Source organism: Furipterus horrens, unplaced genomic scaffold (genome assembly GCF_987537825.1).
Source record: "Furipterus horrens unplaced genomic scaffold, mFurHor1.1.pri manual_scaffold_3, whole genome shotgun sequence".
In the NCBI taxonomy this organism is placed as follows: Eukaryota; Metazoa; Chordata; class Mammalia; order Chiroptera; family Furipteridae; genus Furipterus; species Furipterus horrens.
Window position 1 is genome coordinate 85,862,021 of NW_028327173.1, and position 27,760 is coordinate 85,889,780.

The window sequence follows — 27,760 nt, forward strand, 5'->3', positions numbered from 1 at the left end:
ATCATATGAACAAATCATAGAAACTTAAGATATAGTATTGACCAGTTTTAAAACAAAAAAAAATGATCACTTACACACATTCTTCATCTCTAATTTTACATCTTGTTATACAAAGATATTACTAACATACACAATTTTAATTCCTTATAAACCTCTTCGTCACGCAGCAAGATGACAATGCATCATAGCACTGAATAGAATGTTTCCTTTAGAAACCACAGCAGCAGTATTTGGTGAGTGGTTATGCATAGAACTAACTTGGAGGGTAATATTAAACATGAGTCATAAAACAGGCAGCACATGTACATTAACAAAATGGAGTATGTAACTTTTATTAAGGTAAAATGTTACTCTTTATGCTTTAAAAGCTATAAGATACTTTAGATGCAGACAATACAATGCTTTAATTCTAGACACCATAACAAAATACTATTCCATTAGCTGCTGGAGTCTATAACCTTTGAGTACTGTTCATGGCTTTTTAAAGTCAACTTCAAATATAAAAGTTTATCAGTTAAAATCTAAAGTTACATTGGTTACACATTACATTAAAACATATCTTTTCAGAAAAACTGACTTCAAAAAATACTGCATTCTTAACTTAAAATAATTTCAAAAAATGTTGCTCTTAAAAGTAAAAATGTACTACTTTCAAATCATTTAACACGTTTTGGTTTAAAATACCATATTTGTGAAACTACTATTTAATATACTCCTAACTTGCAACAAAATAACAATTCGAAGCTTTTTAAACCTAGTAATATTTAAAGAAATGGGTCAGCACACGTGTGAATTGGCTATCCACCAAATAACATATTTGTTTCCACCATAAAAAAAACAACTACAATATCCACTGGATAAATTATATTTTAAACTTGATGTAAATATTAAAAACCTCATTTAACAGCACTATACAGATATTTAGTATTTTTTGGCATTTAAATCAGAGCAATGCTACCAATACATCTGATATTGGCAATTTTCACAAGTTTCAGAGACAAAGAGAAACACTTGGGAATGGTTTGTTGGGAAAGAAAGAAAACCTACCAGTCCTCGATTTTAGAATTACTCCTCAAAAATGGCATACTTGATCAACATCATTGTTATGAGCATTTAGACACAACTCATACTTGTGTGTGTTTTTAATGCTCAGAACCTTCTAAACTTTAAAATTAACCACAGGCTAGTCCATCTCCTCCTGAGAAGCTGAAAATGCCCTTATGAAGTTCAAAGTTCAGTTATAAAAGCTCTGAAACAGAAAAAATACAAAACAAAAAAACAGAAACACATATATCTCACAAATAATTCTGTGTTAGCAACTATTTCTCTTGCCTTAGAAATATGTACTATAGTGAGTATCTTGGGGGAAGAGGGGTACAGAGCAAGAAAAAAGTTTTGAACAAAGGAATTAGTTTGTAGAATTTTCAAATTGGCATCAGTGGTTTCTGTTAACTCTCCTAAGAGTTAAAACATGGTAGGGTATGAGCTATTAATATGCTTTGAGTATGTTTCCCCAATAAGTAAAGCAAGGCATTTCTTAAAATTCCATTTAAAAAGAAATCCTTGAAGCATAAATATTAATAAATAACACCAACATATACACCTTTACATGGATTAATTTGTGGATGATGCTTAAAGGTTTTGGGGTGTTACATCGCCCCTCATTGTTTAATACTGATACAATATGGAAGCTCTCCAGCTACCAAAGTTTGTCAGCAACCATAATTATCTAAACCTAAGATATCCATTATAAAGCAGAATCCACAGTTCAAAATACTAGACAATGAAAGCTCTAATTTAATCCTCCCAGTACCAAGCCTTTTAGGAACTTTTCCCCTAAATGATGATCATTTTTAATGTGAAATTTAGCTAGTAGGAAGCACTAAAATTAATGCTTGAAACTTGTGTCACTGGGTTTTTAATCACTACAGTCACACAAAAATAGAAAATTACATCCAATAAGGAAATGAAGACAGAAAGATTATGCCCCACTCTCAGCTGCTGGGGACCTTCCTATAGCAAAACTGAAAATAAAGTTATGCTCTGTAAATTCCCTTTTAGTACACACAAAGGGCTACAATGAGAGCAGGAGTGTATATCAGGAATACAACCTGGGGCAGAGCAAGTGAACTGTTAATTAACAAACATGAAGTATGAGGTATCAAACACAATTACACACCATCATAAAAGTGATATATTGTGATGACTAGTTCTTTAGAAACAAAGTTTAAAAACAGAAAAAGAACTTGAATTAATAAAATAAGTTGGCTTTGCAATTCACTCTTATACGACGCAGGTAACAATAAACAGGAAGGTTCTTTAATCCACATCTCTTTTCCAGTAAATACTCAGTCCAAAGTTCAGTGAAGACAAACATGCGAACCTGGCAAGTCATTTTCCATCGAAGTAGGCATTTTCACCCACTCTATTTTTTCTCAATACTCCGTTTCTCTGAGATCTTGTCACTGAATTGCTGTCTGTGAAGAAGTATTTTCTCCGCAGCACATGCCTTGAGTATGAAGTCCTCCCATACAAAAGGAGTAACTAACCCTACTCTTCCTAAAGTAGAAGACAGTTCTTAGGTTCCTAAGTTACTCCTCTAGTCTTGAATAGGTTGCCAAAAAAAAAAGTGCCTCATAAAGGATAACTATTTTAACATTATAAGTCAGAAGTTAGCAAAAATTGCTACCCTAGGAAAAAATAAATTTACGAACTATTTTAAAATTAATCTAAGATACCATCACTTGTAAGATGCACCATATGTATCACTAAGAATAAACACAGGCAATTAAACTGACTTAATGCTTTCATATCATGTATAATAGAATGTTTATGTTTATTCAAACAGAGCTTTTTGAGTTAAACAGATTTTTATCACATCAGTCTTGTGCATACATAAACTGGTTATCACTTTAACTTCCTGTTTCAAGGTCCAAGTCTTCCAAATCGCGTCTTAAATCAGTCACTAATATGTGCACTCTTCCCCACAACAGCACCCTTGGTGCCATCAAGAGCACTAGTGATGGATACACCATTTCTTCAGAGTGCTCTACCACTGTCTTCTGCTTAATGTCAGAAGGAAACTTTGGACGAAACAGCGTTTGACACCTTAACGACAGTCCTGCTCAACACATGACTCGATCGCACCAGCATCTCTTTGCTGTGAATTGCGTTTCATCTATCCCAAGGGTTTTGGCAATTTCTCCCACCTTCAACTGCATCACTTAGCATGTGACAGGCAATCCTTTTGCATGTGTCTCAGTGACAAAATGCAGTACACTTTTATCTACTTGTGGGTATTTTCCCTTCTTAGGGCCTGTAAAAAGCATTTTGTTGTTGCTTTACAATAAAATATGGAATTGTGGTCATTCCTCCAGCAACAGATACTTGGCTCTGCTGCTCTTTCCATGCTTTTCTGCATATACAATAACTTTTCATTTCAGTGTATAGTCTTTTAGAAGACTTTTTAAAATGCCAATTAAATCTGACACATTTGATACCAACAACAAAATGATGACACTATGACAAGGTTTAAGTTCACACACGCACAAGCTAAGGTAATTACATCAACTATTGCCTGGTTGACGTAATGGTGAGTTGCATCCAATTTCAGACAAGTTAAAATGTGTGTGGGAGATAAAGTACATTATAGAACTAATGAAATACAATTTTCAAGCCTGTAATGTTTAACAGATTCACACAAGTGCAAAAAAATAAAACCAAGAGCCATTGTATATAAGTAAAAGCAAATACAGTAACAGGTAATCTTTAAGATGAAATTTGCAAGAGTCCGATTTGGTTTTAATTCCCTTTATTTTCATATGGCTTACATGTAAATCTTTTCTTTTTTTGAATTGGACTTGGAATCCAAGTACAAATGTTCTTCAATATTTTAGCAACTGCAGAGCCAAGTCATTAAAGACAGAGGCCCCTGACTTCCTTTCATCATTCACTAACAGGGGATGATGGCTGAGGTCAGTGGCCTTCATCAGCAGGTGCCCTCCTTTGGCGAGCAGATCTGATCCTGTGTGGAGACAATGAAGCATCCTCTTCTGTTTCAGACCCTGAAGGCTCATGATCTCCCTCTTGGGATCCTGTGTCTCCCACCAGTTCCCGCAGAAACTTGAATTTTGATAAAAAAAGGTGCCATACAAAATACCAACCTAGAGAGAGACAAAAACATTAAGAATAATTATTACACACAATGTTATCAATTGACAACATTCCAGTTAATTTCTGGGGGTATATTACAACACAATATGTATAATATAAATAAATATATGTGGTTACAAATACATATTTATGTAATAAATACTTACTAAGCATTCACTATGGACAAGGCATAAGGATAAACTCTAGATTTCTAAAGGGATGGAAGAAACAGTTCCTGCCTTTACAGAACCTAGAATCCAAGCTTGGTCCACCTACATTAAAATTGCAACGAGTTTATGATACCTAAGTAAGAGCATTTACTGACATGTTAAAATCAATTTTTTTTAAGAGAGAGGGGAACAGAGGGAGAAAGAGAGGGAGAGAAACATCAATATAAGAGAGAAATATTGATAGGCTGCCTCTTGTATGTGTCCTTACCAGGGACTGAACCCACAGCCTAGGCATGTGCCCTGACCAGGAATCGAACCGGCTATCTTTCACTTTGCAGGACAATACCCAACTGACTGAGTCACAGTGGTCAGGGCTAAAATCAAAATTTTGAGAGCATTTTTCTTAGAAGAAAGAATACCCTTTGCTATTTACTAGGAAATTCATCTCTCAAAGCTAATATTTACTAAAAGCAAGTTTTCTTCAATTACAATATAAAAGGCATTGAATAGCAGGAATCAACTGCTCTACCCTGAAAATTTCTCATCAGGACAAAGCTACTCATAAATTTCTAGAAATAACAAGTTTTCACAGAAAATTAATATATTTTCTTTAATTACACGTTGAAAGACAAAAGCCAGAGCACTAATAATACCTTAAGTTCAAGGTTCTAAAAATATAGTATTTTCATGTCAAAGTTATAAAAAAGTTTGAATAACTCTCCTTAAAGAAATTACTAATCAAATTTTGCTTGTTTTTGCAGAAGTTTACCAGTTTTAGAAGCCCGCTAATAAGAGCAAACCATAAAGGAGCTAAAACCTGAACTGGTTGCTCTATAAATAAAATTAACCACTGTAACAAACTTTTTCACGTTAGCATGTTTCCTTTAAACGCTCTAGTTCCATAGACAAGCAATAAGACCACAGCGTATTCTGAAAACTAGCGTTTTATAAAAGCAAAATCTAAACAACTTTTCTAACCCCAGCATTATAACAGGCCAAGATGAATGGCTATTTTGAGGAAAGTTTCTAATTTCACTTGTTTTTTCTTACAGCCTCTGGGGGAAAAAAAAAGGATTAACATAAACTCCTTGGTACTAAGGTTAACTTCAGAGATTTAACATTTCTCAAGTTTTTGCATTCCTTTAAGCTTTCATGCTAACTGAACCATACCACAAATGCACGTATTTTGGTCAACTATGTGTTCAGGTAGGGTACCTAATTTGGTAAAACAGTAAGTATTTTAATGATATTCCAAACTAGCCAGCTCTCTCTTCACCCAAAATTCTTTGTAAAAATAGGCACAGCATTAGTGGAAAGAACACTGGAGAACAAGTCTAAAGTCCCAGCTCTCTCTGACAGTAGGTTTAAACAACTATTATGAGGAAAAAACGAGAAGGTATTGAAAGGACTACCCCAGTGAAAACATGAATAAGAAACCGTTAACAGCCTTATTGCTGATACAGAGAATGTTTTAGTGGTCTGGATGGAAGATCAAACCAGACACAACATGCTTTTAAGTCAAAGCCTAAATCCAAAGCAAAGCCCTAACTTCAACTCTATGAAGGCTGAGAGAGGCAAGGAAGTTTCAGAAGAAAAGCCAGGCAACGAAAGAAAAATACCTTATGCTGTCACCTATTACAGGAAACTAATGAACAACACAAACAAATGAGCAAAATTGAACCAGAGCTATGTAAACAAGAAGTAGACTAACAGTGACAAGGGGGGAGGTGGGATGGAGAGAAGGGGGTAAGAAGGGGAAGTGTCAAGTCAAAGAACATGTATAAATGACCCATGGACATGGGTAACTGAGGGGGGACTGAATGTGGGGGAAGGGAGGGACAGGGTACAGGGAAGCAAGAGGGGGGAAAAAAGTGAGACAACTGTAATGGAAAAATAAACAAAAAATTTTTTTTAGCGGGGGAAAAATGAAAATATGAAGAATGGAAATGCCAGCTGAGTGAATATTAGGACAAAGATTTTCCTTCACGTTGTATATTTTTCTCCCTATTTGATCTCTCCAGAGTTTGGCATTCTAAACAAGTAAGTAATGACTTAAGTTTTTTTGCATAGAACTAATAAGACCAGTTGTTAATAGAGGTTCCTTTTTTTTGACCAAGTCTTTGACTGGAATGTCAAGCCTAAAGGAGACATACTTGGGCTCAGGTTGTTACCAAAAAGCCCTGAGGAACTGGGAATGACTTTCAAAGGTAATAAAAGCCCGCGAGATAAAAGGTCTGCTACCATGGTTGGTTGTGCGGTCCACAGCAATCTCTCCAGGGAAGGAACGAAGGTTGTTTTCCTGAAAGATGGCTAGAAGGGACCTTAAGGCACAATGGAAAACCAGAAAGACTTGGAAAGGACAGGTGTGTACAGGCAAGGATGAATGCCAGGTATGTGGCCCAGCTTCTGTGCCCTGAAGAGCAGACTGAGGGTCACCCTAAATGTTCCTTGGGTAAGTTCCAGCAAAGCAGAACTAAAGATCATAAGTGATCATTTGCTGCTCTTGTTATGTTTATGCAAATGAACAGGATAAATTAAAAATGGACTTAATGCAGTCCCTTTAATGACAAGGAGGGTAATCTTAGGGAGAAAAATCATTATTCAAGGAAAATCACAATGATCAGTAGTAGACTATAAAGTAGGGCAGCTAACCGTCTTAAAAGTTTCTTCTCATTTAAAATATGGTTTCACTTGAAAATTAAATCATGTCTGTGATATCATCAAAGAGATTCAAGTTGCAGACAAGTAGAATGTCAAGTGCCTTGCAACTGGATGTCTTCCCAATAAGACAGTCTTACAGATTTAGAAACTTGTTTGTTGGTTATGTTACATAAATTAACATGTGTTTCCTGTTTTCAAAGGGCATAAGCCTATGACCGCATTACCTGAGTGACTGTCTGTACGCATAAGCCTCACTTAATCCTCTCTGCAGCGCTGCCTCCTGAGACTCAACGGTTTGGCTGAACTAAATGGTTGGGTTGATGAAGAATGGGGTGGTCTGTGGGCTTCACTTTAAAACTGGTTTCTCTTTTCTATCCTAATGGCTTGGACAGAAAGGGCCCAGAGGTCTGAGAGGGGGGAAACCTAAACTATTTCCCTCAGCCCAAACTAAATATAATGGGCAAAAGGGTTTTGGACAGGTGAGATGTGCCTAGCACACCTTCCTCCAAAGAAGCCCTTTTTTTTTTTTTCTTCTAATGTGGAATATTGAAAAATTAACCCCTGCCTTTTGTCATCTAGTAGTTATGGATTGAATGATGTCATTTAACCCTTTTCGCCAAATCTGTTGCTCCCAGAACACAACAAGGATGCCAGCCTGTTAAACCAAGCACGCTGTTGTCCGGAAACAGCTAACGGACCTGGAGTCTGCACGATCCTTCCCCATGTGGGAAGGCCACCCTCCCCTCCACACCCCCACTATTATTAGGGATTTCTGGACCCAAGGGTAGGTAGGACGACGACCATGTCCAGCTTGAAGCAGCTAGAGGAGCTTGAGACCTTCGCCCATTGTCCTTTACAAGATTACAAAGGGTCTTAATATCTGAGAGGGAGGGATAGTTATTTTTTACGAACCATGGGTATGGACTTGGGGGGGGGATTGCTGGGGGAGGAAGATGCTGGGTGGAGGGGAGTAAAGGGGAGAAAATTGGAACTATTGTAACAATATAATCAATAAAGAAAAGCTGGGGAAAAAAAGGAATAAATAAATAAATAAATAAATACACCTCAAAAAAAAAAAAAATAGAAAGAAAAGAAAAGCAGAAGCTAGCAGAGGTCAATTCATGAGATTTAAAGAAGAGAAAGTAATCTCCTTAACATAGAAGTAGAAGGTGAAGGAGCAAGTGCTGAACTAGAAGCTGTAGTAAGTTATCCAGAAGATTTAGCTAAGATAACTAATGAAGGTGACTACACTAAACAACAGATTTTTAATATAGACAAAATAACCTTATTATGGAAGAAGATGCCATCGGGGATTTTCAGAGCTAGAGAGAAGTCAATGCCTGGCTTTAAAGCTTCAAAGGACAGGGCAATTCTCTTGTTATGGGCTAATGCAACTAGTGACTTCAAGTTGAAGCCAATGCTCATTTAGCATTCCAAATATTCTAGAGCCCTTAACAATTATTCTAAATCTTACTCTGCCTGAGCTCTATTAATAGACAACAAAGCCTGAATGATAGCACATCTGTCTATAACATGGTTTACTAAATATTTCAAGCCCACTGTTGAGACCTAGTTCTCAGAAAAAGACTCCTTTTAAAATATTACTGCTCATTGACAACACACCCGGTCACCTAAGAGCTCTGTATACAAGATTAATGTTTTACCTGCTAACATTAACATCCATTCTGCAGCCCATGGATCAAGGAATAATTCTGACTTTCAAGTCTTATTAGTTACGAAAGAGATTTTGTAAGGCTATGGCTGCGATGGATGGCGATTCCTCTGATAGATCTGGGCAAAGTAAATTGAAAACCTTCTGGAAAGGATTCACCATTCTAGATGCCATTAAGAACATTTGTGAATCACAGGAAGAAGGCAAAATATCAACATTAACAGAAGTTTGGAAGAAGTTGATTTCAATCTTCATGGGTGACGTTGAGGGTTCAACACTTCAGTGGAGGAAGTAACTGCAGATGTGGTGGAAACAGCAAGAGAACTACAATTGGAAGGGAGGCCTGAAGATGTGACTGAATTGCTGCATTCTCATGGTAAAACTTAACGGATAAGGAATTACTTCTTATTATGGATAAGCAAAGAAAGTGGTTTCTTGAGATGAAATCTGCTCCTGATGAAGATGCTGTGAAGATTGTTGAAAAGACAATAAAGGATTTAGAATATCCCATGAACTTAGTTGATAAAGCAGCAGCAGGGCTTGAGAGGATTGACTTCCATTTTGAAAAAAGTTCTACTGTGGGTAAAAAGCTATCAAATAGCATCATTTGCTACAAAAAAATTGTCCGTGATAAGGAGAGTCAATTGAGGTGGCAAACTTTATTGTTATCTTAAGAAACTGCCGCAGCCATGGCCACGTGGCTCAAATGGTTGGAGTGTTATTCCGTGCAATGCAAGGTTGCCAGTTGGATTCCCTGTCAGAGAACACACCTAGGGTGCCCCCAGTTGGTGTTTCTCTGTCTCTGTCTCTGTCTCTGTCTCTCTCTTTCTCTCTCTCTCAGAAACATGTCCTTAGATAAGGATTAAAAAGAAAAAAAATTGCCACAGCCACCCCAACCTTCAGTAACCTCTACCGTCAGTAAGCAACCATCAACATCAAGACCAGACCCTTCACCAGCAAAAAGATTACAACTTGCTGAAGGCTCAAATGACAGTTAGAATTTCTTAGCAATGAAGTATTTTTCAATTAAGGCATATATATTGTTTTATTAGACATAATACTATTGTACAAATACTAGACTACAGTATACTGTAAATGTAACTTTTATATGCACTGGAAAGCCAAAAAATTCTTGTTACACTTTAATGCGATATTCACTTTATTGCATTGGTCTGAAACCAAATCTACAATATCTCTGATGTACACCTGCAAATGAAATCACAATATATAGTATTTTTTATCTGGCTTCTTTCACTTTGCATATATTTTCAAGGTTCTTCATCCATGCTGTTGCATGTATTACTTCATTCCTTTTTATTGCTGAATAATATTCCATTTTATGGACAAAAGACGTTTTGTTTAAACATTCACCAATTAATGAACATTTGGCTAGTTTCTACATTTTGGCTGTTATAAAAAACAAAATTTCCACTATTTTTTTGGCTGTAATGACCATTTGTGTACAAGTTCTTACATAGACATGTTTTCATTTCTTTTGGGAATATTCCTATGAGGAGAAATGCTGGTTCGTATGGTAACTTTATGCTTAACCATTTGTGAAACTGCTGTTTTTCAAGGCAGCTGCATTTTACATTCCCACCCCCCCCCAAAAAAAATCCTATTTCTCCACATCCTCAGGAAGACTTTTTATTGTCTACCTTTTTTATTATAGTTACCCTAGCTGATTTAAATTCTTTATCACTGTGGCTTTTATTTGTATTTCCTTAATGACTAAAGATTTGAACATCTTTTCATGTGTTTATTGGCCACCTGTTTGTCTTCTTTGCAGAAATATCTACTCAATTGCTTTGCCCATTTTTAAAATCATTTCTATTCCATCAATGTCTATCCTTATTGCCAATACCACACCATCTTAATTATTGTAGCTTTGTACTCACTTTTAAAATTGAGTAAAGTCCATCGACTTTGTTCTTTCAATGCTATTTTGGGTATTCTGAGTCCCATGCATTTCCATGTGAATTTTAGAATCATATTGTCAATTTCTACAGAAAAAGGCAGCAAGAATTTTGAAAGGAATTGCACTGAATCTGTAGATCAATGTGGGGACCTACACTTTTTTTTTTTTTTTTTTTTACTTTTTAAAAAATACTTCTCTGTACTCAACAAATTTTTCCACAATGGACACATATATTTTTTAAAGATTTTATTTATTTATTTTTAGAGAGAGGGGAAGGGAGGGAGAAAAAAGAGGGAGAGAAACATCAATATATGAGAGAAACATTAATGGGTTGCCTCTTACATGTTCCCAACCCAGGCATGTACGGCGACCAGGAACCGAACCAGTTGCCTTTCACTTTGTGGAATGACATCCAACCCACTGAGCCATGCTGGTCAGGAAAATCAGGAGAAAAACAAATCAGAAGCTGATAAGTAAAACACTAACACACTGTAGACTTACATGCTTTAAATAGCCCAATGCCATTAAGTGGCTTAAATTAATAAAGCCAAATCATTTCAATATGTACTAAAGCCTTAACTCTTAGGTTAGTTTTGAGAACCCAATCTAAATGTTAAAAGAACTCATTTGTCCAAGGCACTGTGCTAAATAGAAATTATAAAAGTGAATTTAGCACGAGGGAAATTATAGTCAAGCTCAAAGAGGAGAACCTCATAAAGATCAAAGATTCCAAAAGTGGCACAAAATAACCACAAAGAAAAGTAAGAGAGGTTACTGAAGGTCTTTTGATTGAAATACAATAGTGAAAGGCTGTCTCCACTGGAGTTCCCATCATAAAATAATGTAGTATCCTTGGGATGATTAAGACAAAGCAAAGTCTCCTACAATGGAAACCTACAAAACAAGGAACTGAGAATAGTTGCAGCAGTAAGTTTTGGGAGAAATAAGAGTAATCAGCTAGATCACAAACTCTCTCCCAATTTTAATAGAATAAAAAAAATTTTTTTTAAATCACTGCAGCAAGCAAATAATGTAAGGAATAGAAAAATCAAAATTCAGAACACAGCAGCCAACTAGAGAAACTCCAGAGTACAGAGCAGCAAGTTAAGGCCACTACCACCATGCTCACCAGTGCCCTCCACACCAGCTAAACCACTCAACTCACATCTCTTTAATTTTTACACCGAAATATGGAGATAAGCAAACTTGAAAAGTATGCTTACTTTTTTCTCTCTTCACTGGGTGTAAGGTATGTGAAGGTGAGGGTGGAGGGGGAATGTGTGGGTAGTGACACGGTTCCCCACAAAAAAATCGTGAGATAGAGTATCCCCTAATATAGATATGGAGTTCATTTACTGGGCAGCCAAAAGGAACAAATATTCACCACGCTTGGTTTTTACAATGGCTACTGTAATGATGGGGGGTGGGTGGGGGAAATGCAATGTTAAAAGATAAATTATAGTATTGATAAGAACTGCTAGTGTCTAGTACATTGAGAAAAGTTGAACAAGTTGTCCTCCATGTAAAATGAATAAGTTCTTACATAGCTATAATTTGGGGAGAGAGATGGGAGAAGGATGTGAGGGAGGGGTATTTCCTTATCACAGTACCTAGAATCAGTAAAATCTAATGCTTCCATAACAAATTGTTTATCAGAAAGTGCTAAGTTTGAACAAGGAATGATACTAAAACTTCCAGGCAGTTTGAATGGAAAAACTATACACTACGTATGTGGGGAAAAGGTAGGTTTACTGTTGTGAGTACATGAAACACAGTTTATTCTTGTATTATTATTATTTACTCAAGGCTAGCCTCAGGTTTATTATCCCAGTCTCTCTCTCTCTCTCTCTCTCTCTCTCTCTCTCTCTCTCTCTCTCTCTCTCTCTCTCTCTCTCTCTCTCCTTACCTCTCTTTCTCTTTCTTTCACTCCCTTTCTCTCTCCTCCTAAAATCAATTAACACGTGCTCTTGCCAATGTTAGCGCATTGTCCCACACACCAAAAGGTTGCAGGTTCAATTCCTGGTCAGGGCATATACCTAGGTTGCAGGTTTGGTTGGGGTGCATATGGGAGGCAACCAATGGATATTTCTCTCTCCCTTCCTGTCTCTCTAAGAGCAAAAAAATAAAATAAAAATAAAAAAATTCACCCTCAGGTGAGGATAAAAATCAAATCAAATCAACGAACATGTCATGTCCTCAGGTGAGAAAAAACAAACAAAATACCCTCCCCAAAATAAAAATCTTGGCCCATATTAATTCTACCAAACACTTAAGAAAGTATACAAACTGTGGCAGACATCTCAATAACCTCAACTGAGCCAAGCCTTTGTATGAACTTTGTGACCTATACCCTTGAGTGTAGGCAGAACCTGTGAACTGCTTCCGACCAATAGATGTAATAAGATAGTTATTCCCTTTGTTTGGTTATGTTATATGGTTAAGGTAAAAAAAGTATTTAGTAAAAGGTATCAATCAGTTGATTCTAAGTTACTCAAAAGGGAATTTATCCTAGGTGGGCCTAACTCAATTAATTAAGTGAAAAGTCTTTAAAAGAGAGAGTAGGCCCTTTCCTGGTGCCAGAGAGATTCTCCTGCTGCCTTAAGAAGCAAGTCACCAGGAGTTCTACAGTCACAAGAAACTGAATGCTGCCAACAACCACAAGAGCTGGGCCAACACCCTGACTGCAGATTTGAGATGGGGAGTAGGACCAGGTAAGCCATACTCGGACTCCTGATCCACAGAAACTGTCAGTTAATAACTGTATGTTGTTTTAGGCTACTAAGTTTGTGACAATTTGTTATTCAGCAATAGAAAATTAGTATACCAATTCTATGCAAACTCTTCCAAAAAAATAAACTCATTTGATGCGGTCTGCATGACCCTTATAACAAGACCAGACAAAACCATTTAAAAAAAACAAAAACAAAAAAAACTACAAATATTCCTCATGAATGTAAATAAAAAGAACCTTTAAAATTTTGTAAATAAAATCCTGAAATATATAAAGAAGATAATAAATCATGAGCAAAGGGGTTTTATCTAAGAAATGTAGGATTGTTTTAACATTCAAAATTAACATAATTCATCCTATTTAACAGACTGACAGAAGAACCACAAGGCCCAATTCACCATGTGAGGACCCAGGCAGAGAGCTCTCACCAGAATGCAACCATGCTGGCACCTTGATCTTAAGACTTCCCAGCCTCCAGACTATAAAAATAAATTTGCTGTTTATAAGCTTAAATAAATTAATTAATAAAATAATTAATTGAAAGAAAGAAAAAGAAAAACCACATGATCATAGATACAGAAAAGGAATCTAAAAAAAAAAAAAAAATCCAACATCCATTTCTATTTTTAAAAATATCTCAGAAAAGTAGTAAAAGGAAACTTTTCTTCTTCAATCTGATAAAGAATATCTACAAGAAAACAAAAACAACAAAAAAACAACCCTACAGCTAACATTGTATTTAATGGTGAAAGACTACATGTTTCTCTCCAAATGATCAGGAAGGCAAGTCTGCTTTCACCCCTATGGACCCTGAGAAGTAACATACCTATTAATACCTACTAGAAGGGCTCAGGTTGGCTAAACGGGCTCAAATTTTAAAAAGAGCCTAGCAGCTTTTCTCCACAGGGACCTCTCATGCAAACTGCACTTCAGGTGCAATGAACTGTCTCCCCACATTGTGTTCCTGTCACCTGAACCAGCCCTTATGAAGGAGTTTCAGGAACTGTATTTCAACCAACAGAACTGCGGCTTTCCTTGTCCAATCAGAGTGGCATCCTGCCCCCGTCCCCATTAGCATCCTCACTGAACAATCAGAGCAACTCCACTCTGACAAATCAGGACAATGTCTTTTGGACCAATCTAACTATGAGGATTTGAAGCCCTCATTTGCATGCGGATGGACAAATCAGGTACCAGGGGCAGGGACTTGTTGTCTATACAAGTCAGCTCCCCTCTAACTTCAAGAGCACACTCACTTTCCCTTTCTACCAAAGACTGAAGATATAGGGCAAAGGGCAGCAGTCTGGACTGGAACAGGTGGAGCAGACTAGAACAGAGCTGTCTAGCCAGAGAGGGACCTCACCCCAGGGCCGCCTCACAGCCATGTTGTTCCACAGACATACTGCTTCATAACTGAGCTGTGACTCTATTGAGCTTCTCCACAGCCATACTGAATCACAAGTGAGCTGTTTGCACCGAATAAAGTTTCCTTCTACACAGTACCTTAAATTGGGGATTCCTGTTGGCATTGAATTGGTGCAAAGGACCATCAGTTAACAACACTTTCTTTCAAAAATGTACTGGAGGTATAATGAGGCAAAAACTAAAAGACATACAAATTGAAAAGAATAGGTAAAACATTCTTCATTTGTAGTTCACAGGAGCCTCTGTGTACAAAACCCTGTGGAATTTACAAAAATAAAGAAACCTTCTCCACCACCCTTCCCAATCTTACTTGAACAGTGAAACTGGGCAAATATACAAAATAAATATTTGTATACAAATATACAAATGAATGCATGACTGATGATCTGAATTAGCAGTTTCGCCAAATATACTGTCAATATACAAAAATAATTTGTTTCTATATATTAACAAATATTAAAAGAATACCATTAAAAATAGTATTAAAAATATTAAAACCTTATAGTTTAAATTAGACTAAATTAGTGCAAGAACTTAATTACACATCAAAATATGCTAAAAGTTGCTAAGAGAAATTAAAGTCCCTAAAAAATGGAGATATGATGTGGTCAGGGACCTCAACATTAAGATGTCAATTCTCTCCAATTTGACCTACAGGGCCAACGTTAATTTTAACAAGCTGATTCTCAAGCTTACAAGGGAATGCAAAGAACCTAAAATAGCCCAAACATTTGAAAAGAATAACATTGCGTAAACTACACAGTTGGCAAAAGAATAGACATATATGAGCCAATGGAATAAAACAGTCCAGATAGAAACCTATACAGAGTCAACTGATTTTCAACAACTGCCTTTTCAATAAGTAATGCTAAAACAACTGGATATTATTATGTATAAAAAAAAATCTTTAACTCAAACCATACACAAAAATTACCTCAAAGTAGATCACAGACCTATAAGCAAAACCTAAAATATAAAAACCCTAGAAAAATTTGTAGGAGAAAAATCTTTGTGACCTTGTGATAATTATTTCTCATATAGGACCCAAAAAGCATTAAACACAAAAGAAAGAAAAAAAAATATAAATAGGATTTAATTAAGACCTCCCCTAGACTCCCAGCCTTTAAAACCACTCAAAACTAAGGTCTCCAGACACATCTTCCCAGGAGCATGCCTGCACCTTTCCCTTCCCCCTCACCTTTCCCCATATGCATGCATCTTCTAAGCTCTAAGGAACCCCAGAAGCTTGCAACCAGGGCAGCAATGGGCAGTGGCTGTCTGTCCTGAGCAAACTCCCTGAACCTGACTCCAAGGTTTTCCTGACTTTCCAGTGAGCTAAAGCAGCCCACCAAGGCTCATTTCTTTCTGATAATATCACCAGAGAGCCAAGGCAGCCTTGTTTAGGCTCTCCTATTGCTCCCAATATCCTAAGCCCTTCTTGTTTTACTGTTCCCAGCTTTAATAAATGTCCTCTAAAAATCACCTGGAGTCGTGTAATGAGATCTTTCCTGCACCAAGTCAAGAACCCACACACTACTGGCTGGCCCTAGGCACACATGCTCAGGGCCAGGTCCCCTTTCAACATTTTATCCATACAATGGAATATTACCCATCAATAAAGAGAATAAATCACTGATATACGTAACGCAGATGGATTTCAAAAGCATTACGTTAAGTCAAAGAAGTAAAATACAAAAACATGTCGTATGATTCTATCTATAATAAATTCTAGAAAAGGCAAAATGGTTATAGAAGCAGTTCAGTTGTTGCCAGGGGGCCTTGAGAATTGACTACAAAAAGACATGAGGGAACTTTCTGTAGTGATGGAAATGTTCTTCGTCCAGATTGTGATGGTGCTCACACTGTGAGAAACACTCACAATAAAACACCGGGACACAGGACTTTAGCAGCAAAGTGAGGCGTTTGTTTATTTATGGGTCTGAAGAGCCGGGCACAGCCGGGCACAGCCAGCCAAAGGCATGCGCACGTGCCAAGCAGACAAAAGCAAACTGGTTTTATACTAATGCAATTAGCTCCCCCTCCCTTCTCCTTCTCCCCTATTTCTCCATTACTGGTTAATTTGGGTTCACAAACTAATGCAATTAACTACTTAACTAAGGGTGTGACTAACCACGGGTAATCTAGTTATAGGTCTATCTCCAACTTATTTGCAAAGTTATCTAGCTACATCTTCCCATTTCTCTGTGTTTGGTGATGACAATCTTCCTCCTTTTGATCCCAGAGGTGTGTGTGAGGAGCTGCGGAATGTCATTTCCTGGCCCCTTTTCCATGATTCATCTGTTAATTATCTCCTACTCGTTTCAGAGTCACTGGCTTCTTTGTCCCTTACAACACTACTATCGTCGTCGTTGGTGGTGGCGGCGGCGGCGGCAGCAGCCGTCCGTCTCGAGAGACGATGGTGTAGCTTCTTAAGAGTCTATCTGCACCGCCGAGAATGGTTGTGCAGTCCGACTCGGGAGTGACACGGTATCTGTCTCCTCCCGTGTTGAATCGACATCTTGCGATGACACTGGAGTGTCCTCTCCAGTGAAGCTGAAGCTACAGAGCCTGGGCAGGGTGATATGGAGGGTCTGCTGTTGCCCATGCAGCAGACCCCCCCTCTCTTCGCAGCTGAAGGGTCCAAGGGAAAGACGGAGTCAATACAGCTTGGCTTCAGGTGCGCCGCAGGAGTTGCCGGTGTTGACTACAACGTCAAACCGCCTTAGGGACTCCGGCTCTGGATTTTCTGTCGGGGTTTACTCCCTTAGCCTTTCCCCTGAAGAGGTATGCCGCAAGGCAGCGGAGGTTTTTTGGAGTCAGAGTTTTCCTTCTCTGATGTGCCCTGACTGGAAGATCGAACCAGCGACACTTAGCTCGCAGGTCGACGCTCAATCCACTGAGCCAAACCAGCCAGGGCAAACAACACTACTATATACATTTGCTAAAACTCATCAAATTGTTCTCAAATTTCTGTTCACACTTTTCAGTGATCAACAAATTTTATCTTATTCTACACCATTATTTTGAAATGTACATTATTCTAAGTAAAACTGTATTAAACTATAGCTAATTTAAACTTATAAAACCAGATTCAGTCTTTGAAAATTCATTTTTCAAACAGCAATTAATTCACACCTGTTAGAAACAAGGACATAGTGACTCTCAAACCAGTGAAAAGTCATTAGTAACAAAGGGCAAATGTAATTAAAGGGTCTTAAGGGCAAATGTAATTAGAGGGTCTCTGAGAAGGGAGCTGACATCACTGGCATATCTACAAACCACAGAAGGGGCATTTAGATAACCGTGTTAGATTGTAACTCCGGAGTAACCAGTAATGGAGAAACGGGGAAGAAGGAGCGGGGAGGGGGAGCTAATTGCGTTAGGGCGGGGAAGCTAATCGCTCTCACTTTAGGGCAAAGAAGATAATCACTTTAGGGTGGCAATTTCAGGGTGGAAAAGATAATCACTTTAGGGTAGCAATTTCAGGGTGGGAAAGCTAAGACTATAAAACCAGTTTCCTTTGTCTACTTGGCGCGCACATTCTCCTGGCTGTGAGGGTGCGCCCGGCTCTGCAGACTCGTGAATAAAGGCCTCGTTTTACTGCTCAAGTCCTGTGTCCCAGTTTTTATTGTGAGCGTTTCTCACAACACCTATTCCCTGTACCTAAATATGAGATAGATAAGCAGAAATATAGTCTATCGTCAGATTTCCCAGACTCTTATTACTTGCAAAATTACCGGCATAAACTCTGCAGGAGATGGATATAGTACCACAGTCTGGATGCCTCCTGCATCTACAAACCTCATCCTAGCCTATTCTTCTTCAAGAGCTGGAAATTACTTCATTTATTCATTCATTCAAATATTCATCGAGCACCTACCATTTCCAAACACCTTTCTTACTGCAACTTATTTGCCCATGATAATGAAGAATTATAGAAAAAAATAAAGCAGAGTAAGGGGAAGGGGGCATGTGTGAGGGAAGCTGGTATCTTAGAGAGGGGTAGGGAGGCCTCACTGACAGCCAGAATGGCAAAGCTACCATTAACTGAGATGGTGAAGGCCACAAGAAAAGCAAGACCAAGAAAGTGGTTTTAGATATGCTAAATTTGAATGCCCATAATACTCATAGTTTAAGAGTTTTTATAGTCCAATCTCCAGGCCCCCAACCACCTTGGAGGTCAGGGGGTGGAGCTAAAACTTCCCATTCTCTAATCTTGGTTTGTTTTTTTTTTCCAGTGATCAAGCCCCACCCTGAGTCACCTCTTATTAGCATAAACTCCAACTTTGTCAAAAAGGGCCTGCTATGAATAACAAAAGACGCTCCTGAATAGGAAAATAAAGAGGGCTTGGGGAGCTCAGTGCCAGAAACCAGGAACACAAAATATATGTTTTATTATCTCATGGAGATGAACTCAGTGGTTGCTGATTGCTCTTGGAGACTTGGGCAAAGAAAAAGCCTGTTTGTATTTGAAAGGAAGGTGATAAAAGAACGAGTATACACACTCAAGTTGATGAATTTCATGTAAAAGTAGTGTACCTGATGGGGGACTCAAATGTTGGAAAATTTTAGTTTCAGGTGACAGCTTAATAATCAATGTATGTAAAGTTATTGTTTCTGGAACTGGAGGTACAACCCACCTTGATTCCAGGAAACCATAAGCAGATCCACCTTTGTGACTCAGGAGGTCTACAAGCAATCAAGACAATCTTTGAGCCATTATGCTCCAGGGTGAGATGACCACCACCCAGGGCACAAAGACCAGCATCCAGGACACAGATAAAGAATGCTGAAAGCTTTTATCTCATTAACCTTTTCCCTAAATTTCAAACCCCTTACCTACATTTTTCTTCTCCTTATAAATGGAATTGAAGACAGTCTGTTAGGGTACAAACCTGCTGTCTTCTCAGATCGCTGACCTTCTAAATAAAACTCCCATGAAGATTCAATCCCTGCCTCTGCTTATTGGGTCTGGTAGATGACAGGCAGCATGAACACTGGCTTTTCTGGTTTCATACCCACAGTAGTGAATCTTTTCTTACACTCTTGTAATTTTTTGTTGAAAGTAATGACTATGCTGTATCCTCTTCTAGAATTTGTAGCAGAATTATGTCAGAACTACGCTTACAAGACACGCTCAAATATTTGGGAGATGAACAGGTGTATGACATACAGCCAAAAGATTGGGAATGAATGAGGAAGGTAAAATAATGCCTAAGGTTTTGTGCATAAAGCGAAAACAAGGAGTTATTTTAGGGAAAGATTCTGAGCTTTACAAAAACACTGGAAAAAAAGAGCAGAATCACGTATGTGAAACTGGTGCTCAGGAGCCCAGAATTTACTACAGTTAACCAGATAAGCAGATAAGAGTGTCTTCTCTTCCGGAGTATGCAAGGTCCTCAAGGGAAAGGATTATGCTTTATTAACTTTTGGACACCCTTGACCACCACCACAGCACCTAAATGTAAGAGTTCATTTAGTATTTTATTGAACTCCATCACGAGGCCACCCCATCACCAGACAACTCCATTGTAAGACAATGCTGGTTTGTACTTCACTTAAAACATACATGTAATGGGAACTTAATTTAATTGTTAATATTAAGGAATCTTCCTTCATTACTTCTGAAAATATATGAAGGCCTATTACACACCAAGCTCTACCCAAGGATTCTGGGATGAGCAGTGAACACACAAAACAAGGTCCCTGCCTTCATGGAGCTTACATTCTCACTGGGGAAACAGACACTTGAAATAGCTTATTTCAGAGAGTGCTAAACTAAGCGTAAATGAGATAGAGGGACTGGATGGACTGCCTAGGTGGTTAGTTGATGTGAAACCTGAAGAAAAAATTAGGAAGACTGAGGAAAGTACAAGGATGGCCTGTTTGTGGAATGCTGAGAGTAGTGGGAAGAAGAATGAAAGATATGTGAAGGAGAGGCCACAGTAGCAAATTCGGGTTGTATTTAGAAATGGGAAACCATTGGAGAAAAGGTTTTAAGCAAGGAGTTGAGGCAGGATAGTAAAAAGCTAGGACAATTCCTTGGCAAGTGGAATAGGAAAACTGAGACATAGTCACAGGCATAAGGCCCAATTTTAGCCAGCCCCCAATAACTCTGCTGCCCCCACAGTAACTGCAGGCACCGGTGACTGCCTGTGTCCTTCAAAGATATCCTTATCTGCTGACAAGATTTCAGCAATTCCGGTGTTCTCAGAGCCTATTTCCCTATCACTAGCTCCAGCTGGACTTTTGAAAGTCCTGCCAACTCCCCAACCCCTTAACCTCCACCCCCACCCCCACCCCCCAACTCTGCTTCTGCTCAGGGCTGCAGTCACTCCAGACTCAGCCTGCCTGCTTGGACTTACCCAATAAAGGCTTTGAACTGGTTTACATGTATCCTCCCTTCTTCCTCGCATGAATCACACATATTTAAAAGGCCAAGCAGTTTGCAGCCATCTAGTAAATCCTATCTTCCATAACCAAGCACACTAAATAGTAAATGGTTTATACTTCTCCTCCCCAACCAGAGGGCAAATACTTTAAATTACCCTATTCAGGAAGACAGAGAGCAGAAATCCAATCAGTGCCATTGCCAAGCACATCCAAGGACAGATGAAGATAAGGAAATAAATTTTATTTTGGCACATCAGCATAAAGCTGATGAATATTCTATTGAGATCCTCCCCTAAATTCCCCATCTTTTACAACCCTCAAGACAAAGGACCCAGTGGGTGCTGCCTTTCCGTTCCTTCCCCCTTTCGTCCCCCAACAGGCATGCATCTCCTAAACTCTAAGGGTCCCCAGGAGGCTTGCAACCAGGGGAGGCAATAGCAATAGCAGCTCATCCTTGGGCTAACTCCCTGAACCTGTCTCCTAAGCCCCCTTTCATCTGACCTTCCAGAGAGCTGACAGCAGCCTTGTCTAGTCTCTCCCCTGTTGCTTCTTCTGTCCTAAGCCCTTCTTTGTTTCACTGTCCTCAGCTTTAATATACAAACTCTTAAGAACCCACACACTACAGGTTGACCTGAGATGGTAACTGATCTAGCAAAGCAAAAGAAACAAACACCTGGATGGCAGGAGAGGGGGATACTAATTGGAGGCAAAATCCAATCAAGAACCATAGAAAAGATCAAGACTTGAGATGGGAAGAGGGAAGGGGAGGGAATTAAAAAGGATGGGTTGAAAGTCCATTTACAGAACTGTCATGCTGGCAGCCAAGTTTACAACACCCAATAGGGTAACAAGAGTAGTCCCCTCTGGAGAGATGGAATACCCACAGAGAAATAGACCTCCAGACACTTAAAATTGGGGATTCCTTTAAAGAAGAACCTCAATCATCCTGCAATGAGCCCAGAGCTGACACTGAGAATTTATCACCTAAGCAAACAAGCAAAAAGAAAATACATGGAAGAAACAAAGGCAATGCAGGGGAAAGAAAAATACTTTATTAAAAACAAGACAATTATAATTAATATGCTTATGGAGATAAGATATTACATACACAAAGCAAGAACAACTGCTATAAAGAGGAGTAATCAGAAAACAAGAAACCTCTAAAATTAAAAATTGGATAGCTAAAATAAAAACTTAAGAAGTAGAAGATAAAAAAGCCCAAACATCTCCCCCCAAAAAAGGGAGAGGAAGAAGGTAAGACAAAATATAAAAGGTAAAAAGATAAAATTAAAGAATCAGCCCAAGAAGTCCAGCATCCAACAGAAGTTTCAGAAAGAATGAAGAAAATGGAGGCAGAAAATGATCAAAAATATAATAGAAAAATTTCCCAGAAATGCAGAATAAAACCTAAACAAAAGGACCCAGAAAAATGAAAAACCATACCAAGGCATATCATTATGATGTTTCAGAATACCAATAACTATAAAAAGACATTTTCAGGCAGGTATTAGCTCAAGAAATTATTTTCCATGCATTCTTTCTTGGAAAGCTACTAAAAAATGTGCTCCAACAAAACAGGAGTGTCAGCTGAGAAAGATGGTGACATGAGATCTGGACAACAGTTTCCGGCAGAAAGAGTAAAGGGCAGGTTGAGAATAAAAGCTGTTAAGAAGGAAGGGGGCTTTGGGACTGAGTTAGGGAGGTGGCAGGGGAAGAGGAGAGAATAATTTCCTTGAACATATAACATATATTTCTGATAGGGGTGTGTAAGAGATCTGAAACATGGAGGAGGGGACAAATAATGTGTACATACGAACAGTAATACTATGTCAATTAAAAATGCAATTATTAACCTCAAAAAAATGAAGGACTATATAAGAAATGAAGTGTAGTCATACTACACTACTGACCAGCAGGGAATATTTACGAAGTCAAAATATAAATCTTGGCTATCAAGTTAGCCAAAAATTATCATTAATGGTATGCAGTAAAAGAAATGGTGCCTCTACCATGGTTAGTAAATAATGTCTAAAACTGCAAAAATCAAGAAATAGCTATGAACAAATTAATTTAGGAATATGGAAGCAAATGAAATAATAAAAACTGAGGACTGCAGGGAACTACTTTTTTAAGTCTTTTAGTACTATTGACTTTGAAACTTCTTTTGTTAAAAATTTTATTCAGAAACAGTTTCTGAATAAAAAGTGTCTGGCCAGTATGTGAAAAGTAGATTACAAAGAGGGAGTGGAAAAACACTAGTTAGGAAACTAAGGCAAGTCAAAAATGGAGACGGTAGACACAGATAAGAAAACATATTGTAGATTTTTTAAAGAGATAAAATTGGACTTCCAGATGGAGTGGCTAATTGTAAGGGGAGATGGATAGAGAGCAAAACAAAAGCCAAAACCAAGAATGACACTCAAGTCCTTCGCTGCTGGTAATATCTAGACGGCAAGGGGGGAAGGGGTCAACTGCTAGAAATCAAGAGGGCTATTTTAGATGTATATATGTTCCTCAACTTACAATGGGGTTACATCCCCAAAATCCCATCATAAATTGATAATATCGTAACACACTAATGCATTTAATTAACTTAAGCTACTGAACAGCATAGCTTATAGCCTGGCCTACCTTAAATGTGCTCAAGAGTAATTGCCTTCTTCTCACCAGCAGCAGGACACACAGATAGACATTTCGTGGACATGATGGGATGCCAAAACATAATATCCAAAAAACACAACACAGTACTCTTACAGAGTATCAGTGCTTTACCCTTGTGATCAGTCGTTTACAATCATGATCTTGTGGCTTACTGGGAGCTGCAGCTTGCTGTGCTGCCCAGCTTCACAAGAGCATACTGCATATTGCTAGCACAGAAGATCAAAATTCAAAATCTGAAGTACAGTCTCTACCGAATATATATAGCTTTCACACCGTTGCAAATGCAAAAAGTCAAAAAATCCTAAATTGAACCATTGTAAGTCAGAGACCATCTTCATTATGTATGAGATGCTTATTAGATCTCTACGTGGAGATATTAAGAAAAAAATTTTCTACACATATGCCTGGGATGGACAAGAGAACTGAAAGCTGGAGATATCAGTTTTAGTCATTAGTTACAGTTAGTTAATATTTAAACCTCTAGGACTAGATAAAACATCATATAGGTAGAGAACAAAAAGAAATAAATTAAAAATAGAAATATATATTTTTATTAGGGCCTAGTATATTATAGAAATATAATAGAAAATAGCATGCATCTCAGGGGTAAGGGCAAGTACTAGTCCACAGAATTTTTATTTCATAGAGAGATATAGGTAGATAGATGTATATGTAAACTTATTGATATATGTAATTTATATATTTATGAATGTACTGGGAATAATGTAAAATGTATTCCCTATTGTAAATTGTGATCAAAAAAAGCTAAGAAATTCTAGGGGATGAGAAGCCAGGAAAAGATAAACAATTAGACATGATGGAAGGAAGAACATCATGAAAGTATGTATGTGTAGAAAAGCCAAGAAAATCCTTCATGGAAAGAATGCTTACTTGTATAAGAGGTTAAATACAATTAGAACTAGTGAGTGACCACAGAATTAGCAACATGGAAGTCATTTGTTACTGACCTTGACAAGGTCAGCTTCAGTGCACAGTGGGAGTAGAAAACATTTTAGAATGAAGGAGAGATTGACAAAAGTAGGCACAACCAATACAGAAAGCAGAAGGAAAACCTCCCTGGGAATCTGAAATTTGAAAATCAATTCACTGTGTAAAATAGCCCAGAAAGAGTTCTAAAATAAACTGGCTATGATTTCCATGGGACATACCTGTGTCATAGATTTCTAACCTCCATTGTCAACTGCATTTGGAGATAGGACCTTTAATTTTTTTTAAATCCTTACCTGAGGAGATCTTTTTTTTTTTAATTGATTTTACAGAGAGGAAGGGAGAGAAACACCAATCCATTGCCTGTTGCCTCCTGTATGCACCCTGACCCAAGATCCAACAGGCAACCAAGGAATGTGCCCTGATCGGGAATCAAACCCACAACCTTTTTGTTGTATGGGAAGATGCTCCAGCCAACTGAGCCCACCTGGCCGGCCAGGATTAGAAAGAATTTTAGAGTTAATTAAGGTTAAATGAGGTTAGGGTGGGGCCCTAATCCAATATTACTGGTATACTTATTAGAAAAGATTAGAACACAGAGAAAAGACCACGGAAGACATAGGGAGAAGGCAACATCAATCAGCCAAGGAGAGAGGACTCAGAAGAAATCAACCCTGCTGATACTTTGATATCAGATTTCTGGCATCCAGAACTGTGGGAAAATAAATTTCTGTTGTTTAATGTCTGTGGTATTTTGTTATGGCAGCCCTATCAAACTAATACAGCACCTGAATTTCTTCTCTCTCAAGTCTGGCAGGATCCTTCCCTCCTCTCCCCGAGCCCAGGGACAACCTAGTCAAAACATGAAGCTTTCCCAACTCTCCTAACAAAAAAGTTCTTGGATTACTTCTCCATAATGTTATTAGTTCTTGACCATTACAATCAAATTAACGTGTTCTTTTACTTACTACACCTCACCTCTAAAACTATGTTTTCTGAAAAACAAAGACAGGGCACTTTAAAAAAATGAGTCAAGTCAAACAGTAACTGAGAGCAAGTCTGATATTTGTAGCAATTAGGAACTTTGATGTCCCAAAGGCAAGTTTGGCAAATATTCTATCAAAGGTGTTGTCACATGTCACACAGTCTACATGTCACATCGCCATGTCCAGGTAGCTTGCATTTTCAAATTAGAACATATCCTCATATCCAAACAAACCAAATATCTGGTTTTCCTAACTTCAAGAATCCTAAACACCCAAAATGCTGACATCAAAAACAGGAAATTGAAAAAATATTTTCAGTTGTTTATCATCAGAAAAGAAAGGCTATAAGTTAGAAGCTTTACTCCAGTGCCTTCGTCAAGCAAGAAAATTAAAAGTATATATACAATATATAGATACAAATACATCTATATGCATATGCACAAACACACATATATTCTCCAAACACAATTCTGGTAGTGAGCAGTTAGTACATTAATCATGTAATGAATACACCCTATAGTACTTATTTTGAATTCTGACCAATTAGTGTATTAACCTGTAATCATATTTCAATATTGTAATTATGAAAAAATAAACTCCTCGATATCTGGTTTGAAATACTTTCCAAATTTTCACAATTGCTCAGCCACTTTACTAAAAGACCACTTGTGGTTATCAACTCCCGTGTATAAAGAAATCAAAAAGATCTAAAATTGTGCTAATATTACCTTGAGAAGAAAGTTTATGTCCTCTCATTGCAAGAAAGAAAAAACCCACAGTAAACAAAATAGCACCATTATTACAAAACTAAGAGTTGGGTTACCTGACCCTGGAAGTTTAATATAGCCAGTGTTTTTAAGTTCTACCTAGTCTCAACATTTCTGTTTGGAATTTAGTTTAAGCTTGAACTCCAAGTAAACAAACAATTTCACATGTGTTTCAAACCCAGCTCTGACCCTACTCCAGATTAAAAGACGGTAGTGAAATCCCTCTTTACTTTAGAGTAAGAATCTGTAAAAAAAAGAAAAAGGAGTAACCAATCAGTTCACCTTCGAATACAGGCCAAGGTTAAAATCTGGGCAGACTGTGGTAAGAATGGCAATCAAGAGCAGACGCTGCCGGTGAAGCAATATCTGGTTTAACCCTGAGTGAAGATGCCCAGACCTGGACCCCGTTCTTTCCCTCTCCAGGATGCCAGACGGCCTGTGATGGGTCAGGGGTACCTCTCCTCTGAGCTTACTCCTGAGAGGTAAGTGGACAACAGATGCTTTTAAGACACCTGTCCACCCACGCCTTAATTTTTTTTTTTTTTAACTAGACAGAATAAGCAAGTCAGCAACACGAGTAGATCTGGCGTGTGTACCACAGCGTGCAATTGCCCCGCGGCGGCTGCCACACTCACCGCACACCATCAGCAGCAAGACGATCAGCAGTGTGGCCACGAACACCAGCAGGGTTAGCCCAACGTTGTGCCACATCTTGGGGAGTGGGGGGCGGGGGGCGGTCGGCTCAGTGCAGCGGGGCTATGGGCGCGGGCGGATCCCAGGCTTCAGTGGCGGGCACCAAGTGCGGTGCAGCACCCGGGCGGCATGGGAGGTGGGCGCCCCTCGGCAGCGCCCCCAGGGGGCGGGACGAGGTGGCGCGGGGCAGGCAGCGCCCCCAAGGGGCGGGGTGGCGCGCAGCAGACACCGCAGCCAATCGGCCAACCGACTCTTCTAGCCCGGGTCCGCGGAGCGTGGGCGGAGGTGTGCTGCAGGGAGCTCCTACCCACTCATCGCTCCCGGGAGCCAGCGACACGGCGCCCGAAGACCCCGACGGCGGCCGGATGCGCTTCCATGGCGGACACTACGAGCCTGTGGGTAGGAGAGAGGGCAGGCACAGGGGCGCGCGGCGATCACGCGGACGTCGAGGCCGCCCGTCCGGAGGGTTCCCTCTGCCCTCACGAACTGCAGGTAACGTCTCCTGGCAGCCGCTACAGCGGATTCTCAGCCCGAGGCCCCCTCCCCCTGCGGCAGCTCCTCACCGAGAGTCCCCACCCCTTGC

At 38.8% G+C, this 27,760-nt stretch overlaps 1 protein-coding gene across 1 annotated transcript; it reads right to left on the bottom strand.

The window, feature by feature from the left end:
• Window positions 1-2,297: 2,297 nt before the first annotated feature.
• SMIM13 (small integral membrane protein 13) lies at window positions 2,298-27,760 on the bottom strand. Its single transcript, XM_090269822.1, has 2 exons — window positions 27,120-27,760; window positions 2,298-4,163 (listed from the first exon to the last, which is right to left on the bottom strand). Exons 1-2 carry the CDS (start codon window positions 27,193-27,195, stop codon window positions 3,976-3,978), a joined length of 264 nt encoding a protein of 87 aa, XP_090125948.1. The 5' UTR covers window positions 27,196-27,760; the 3' UTR covers window positions 2,298-3,975.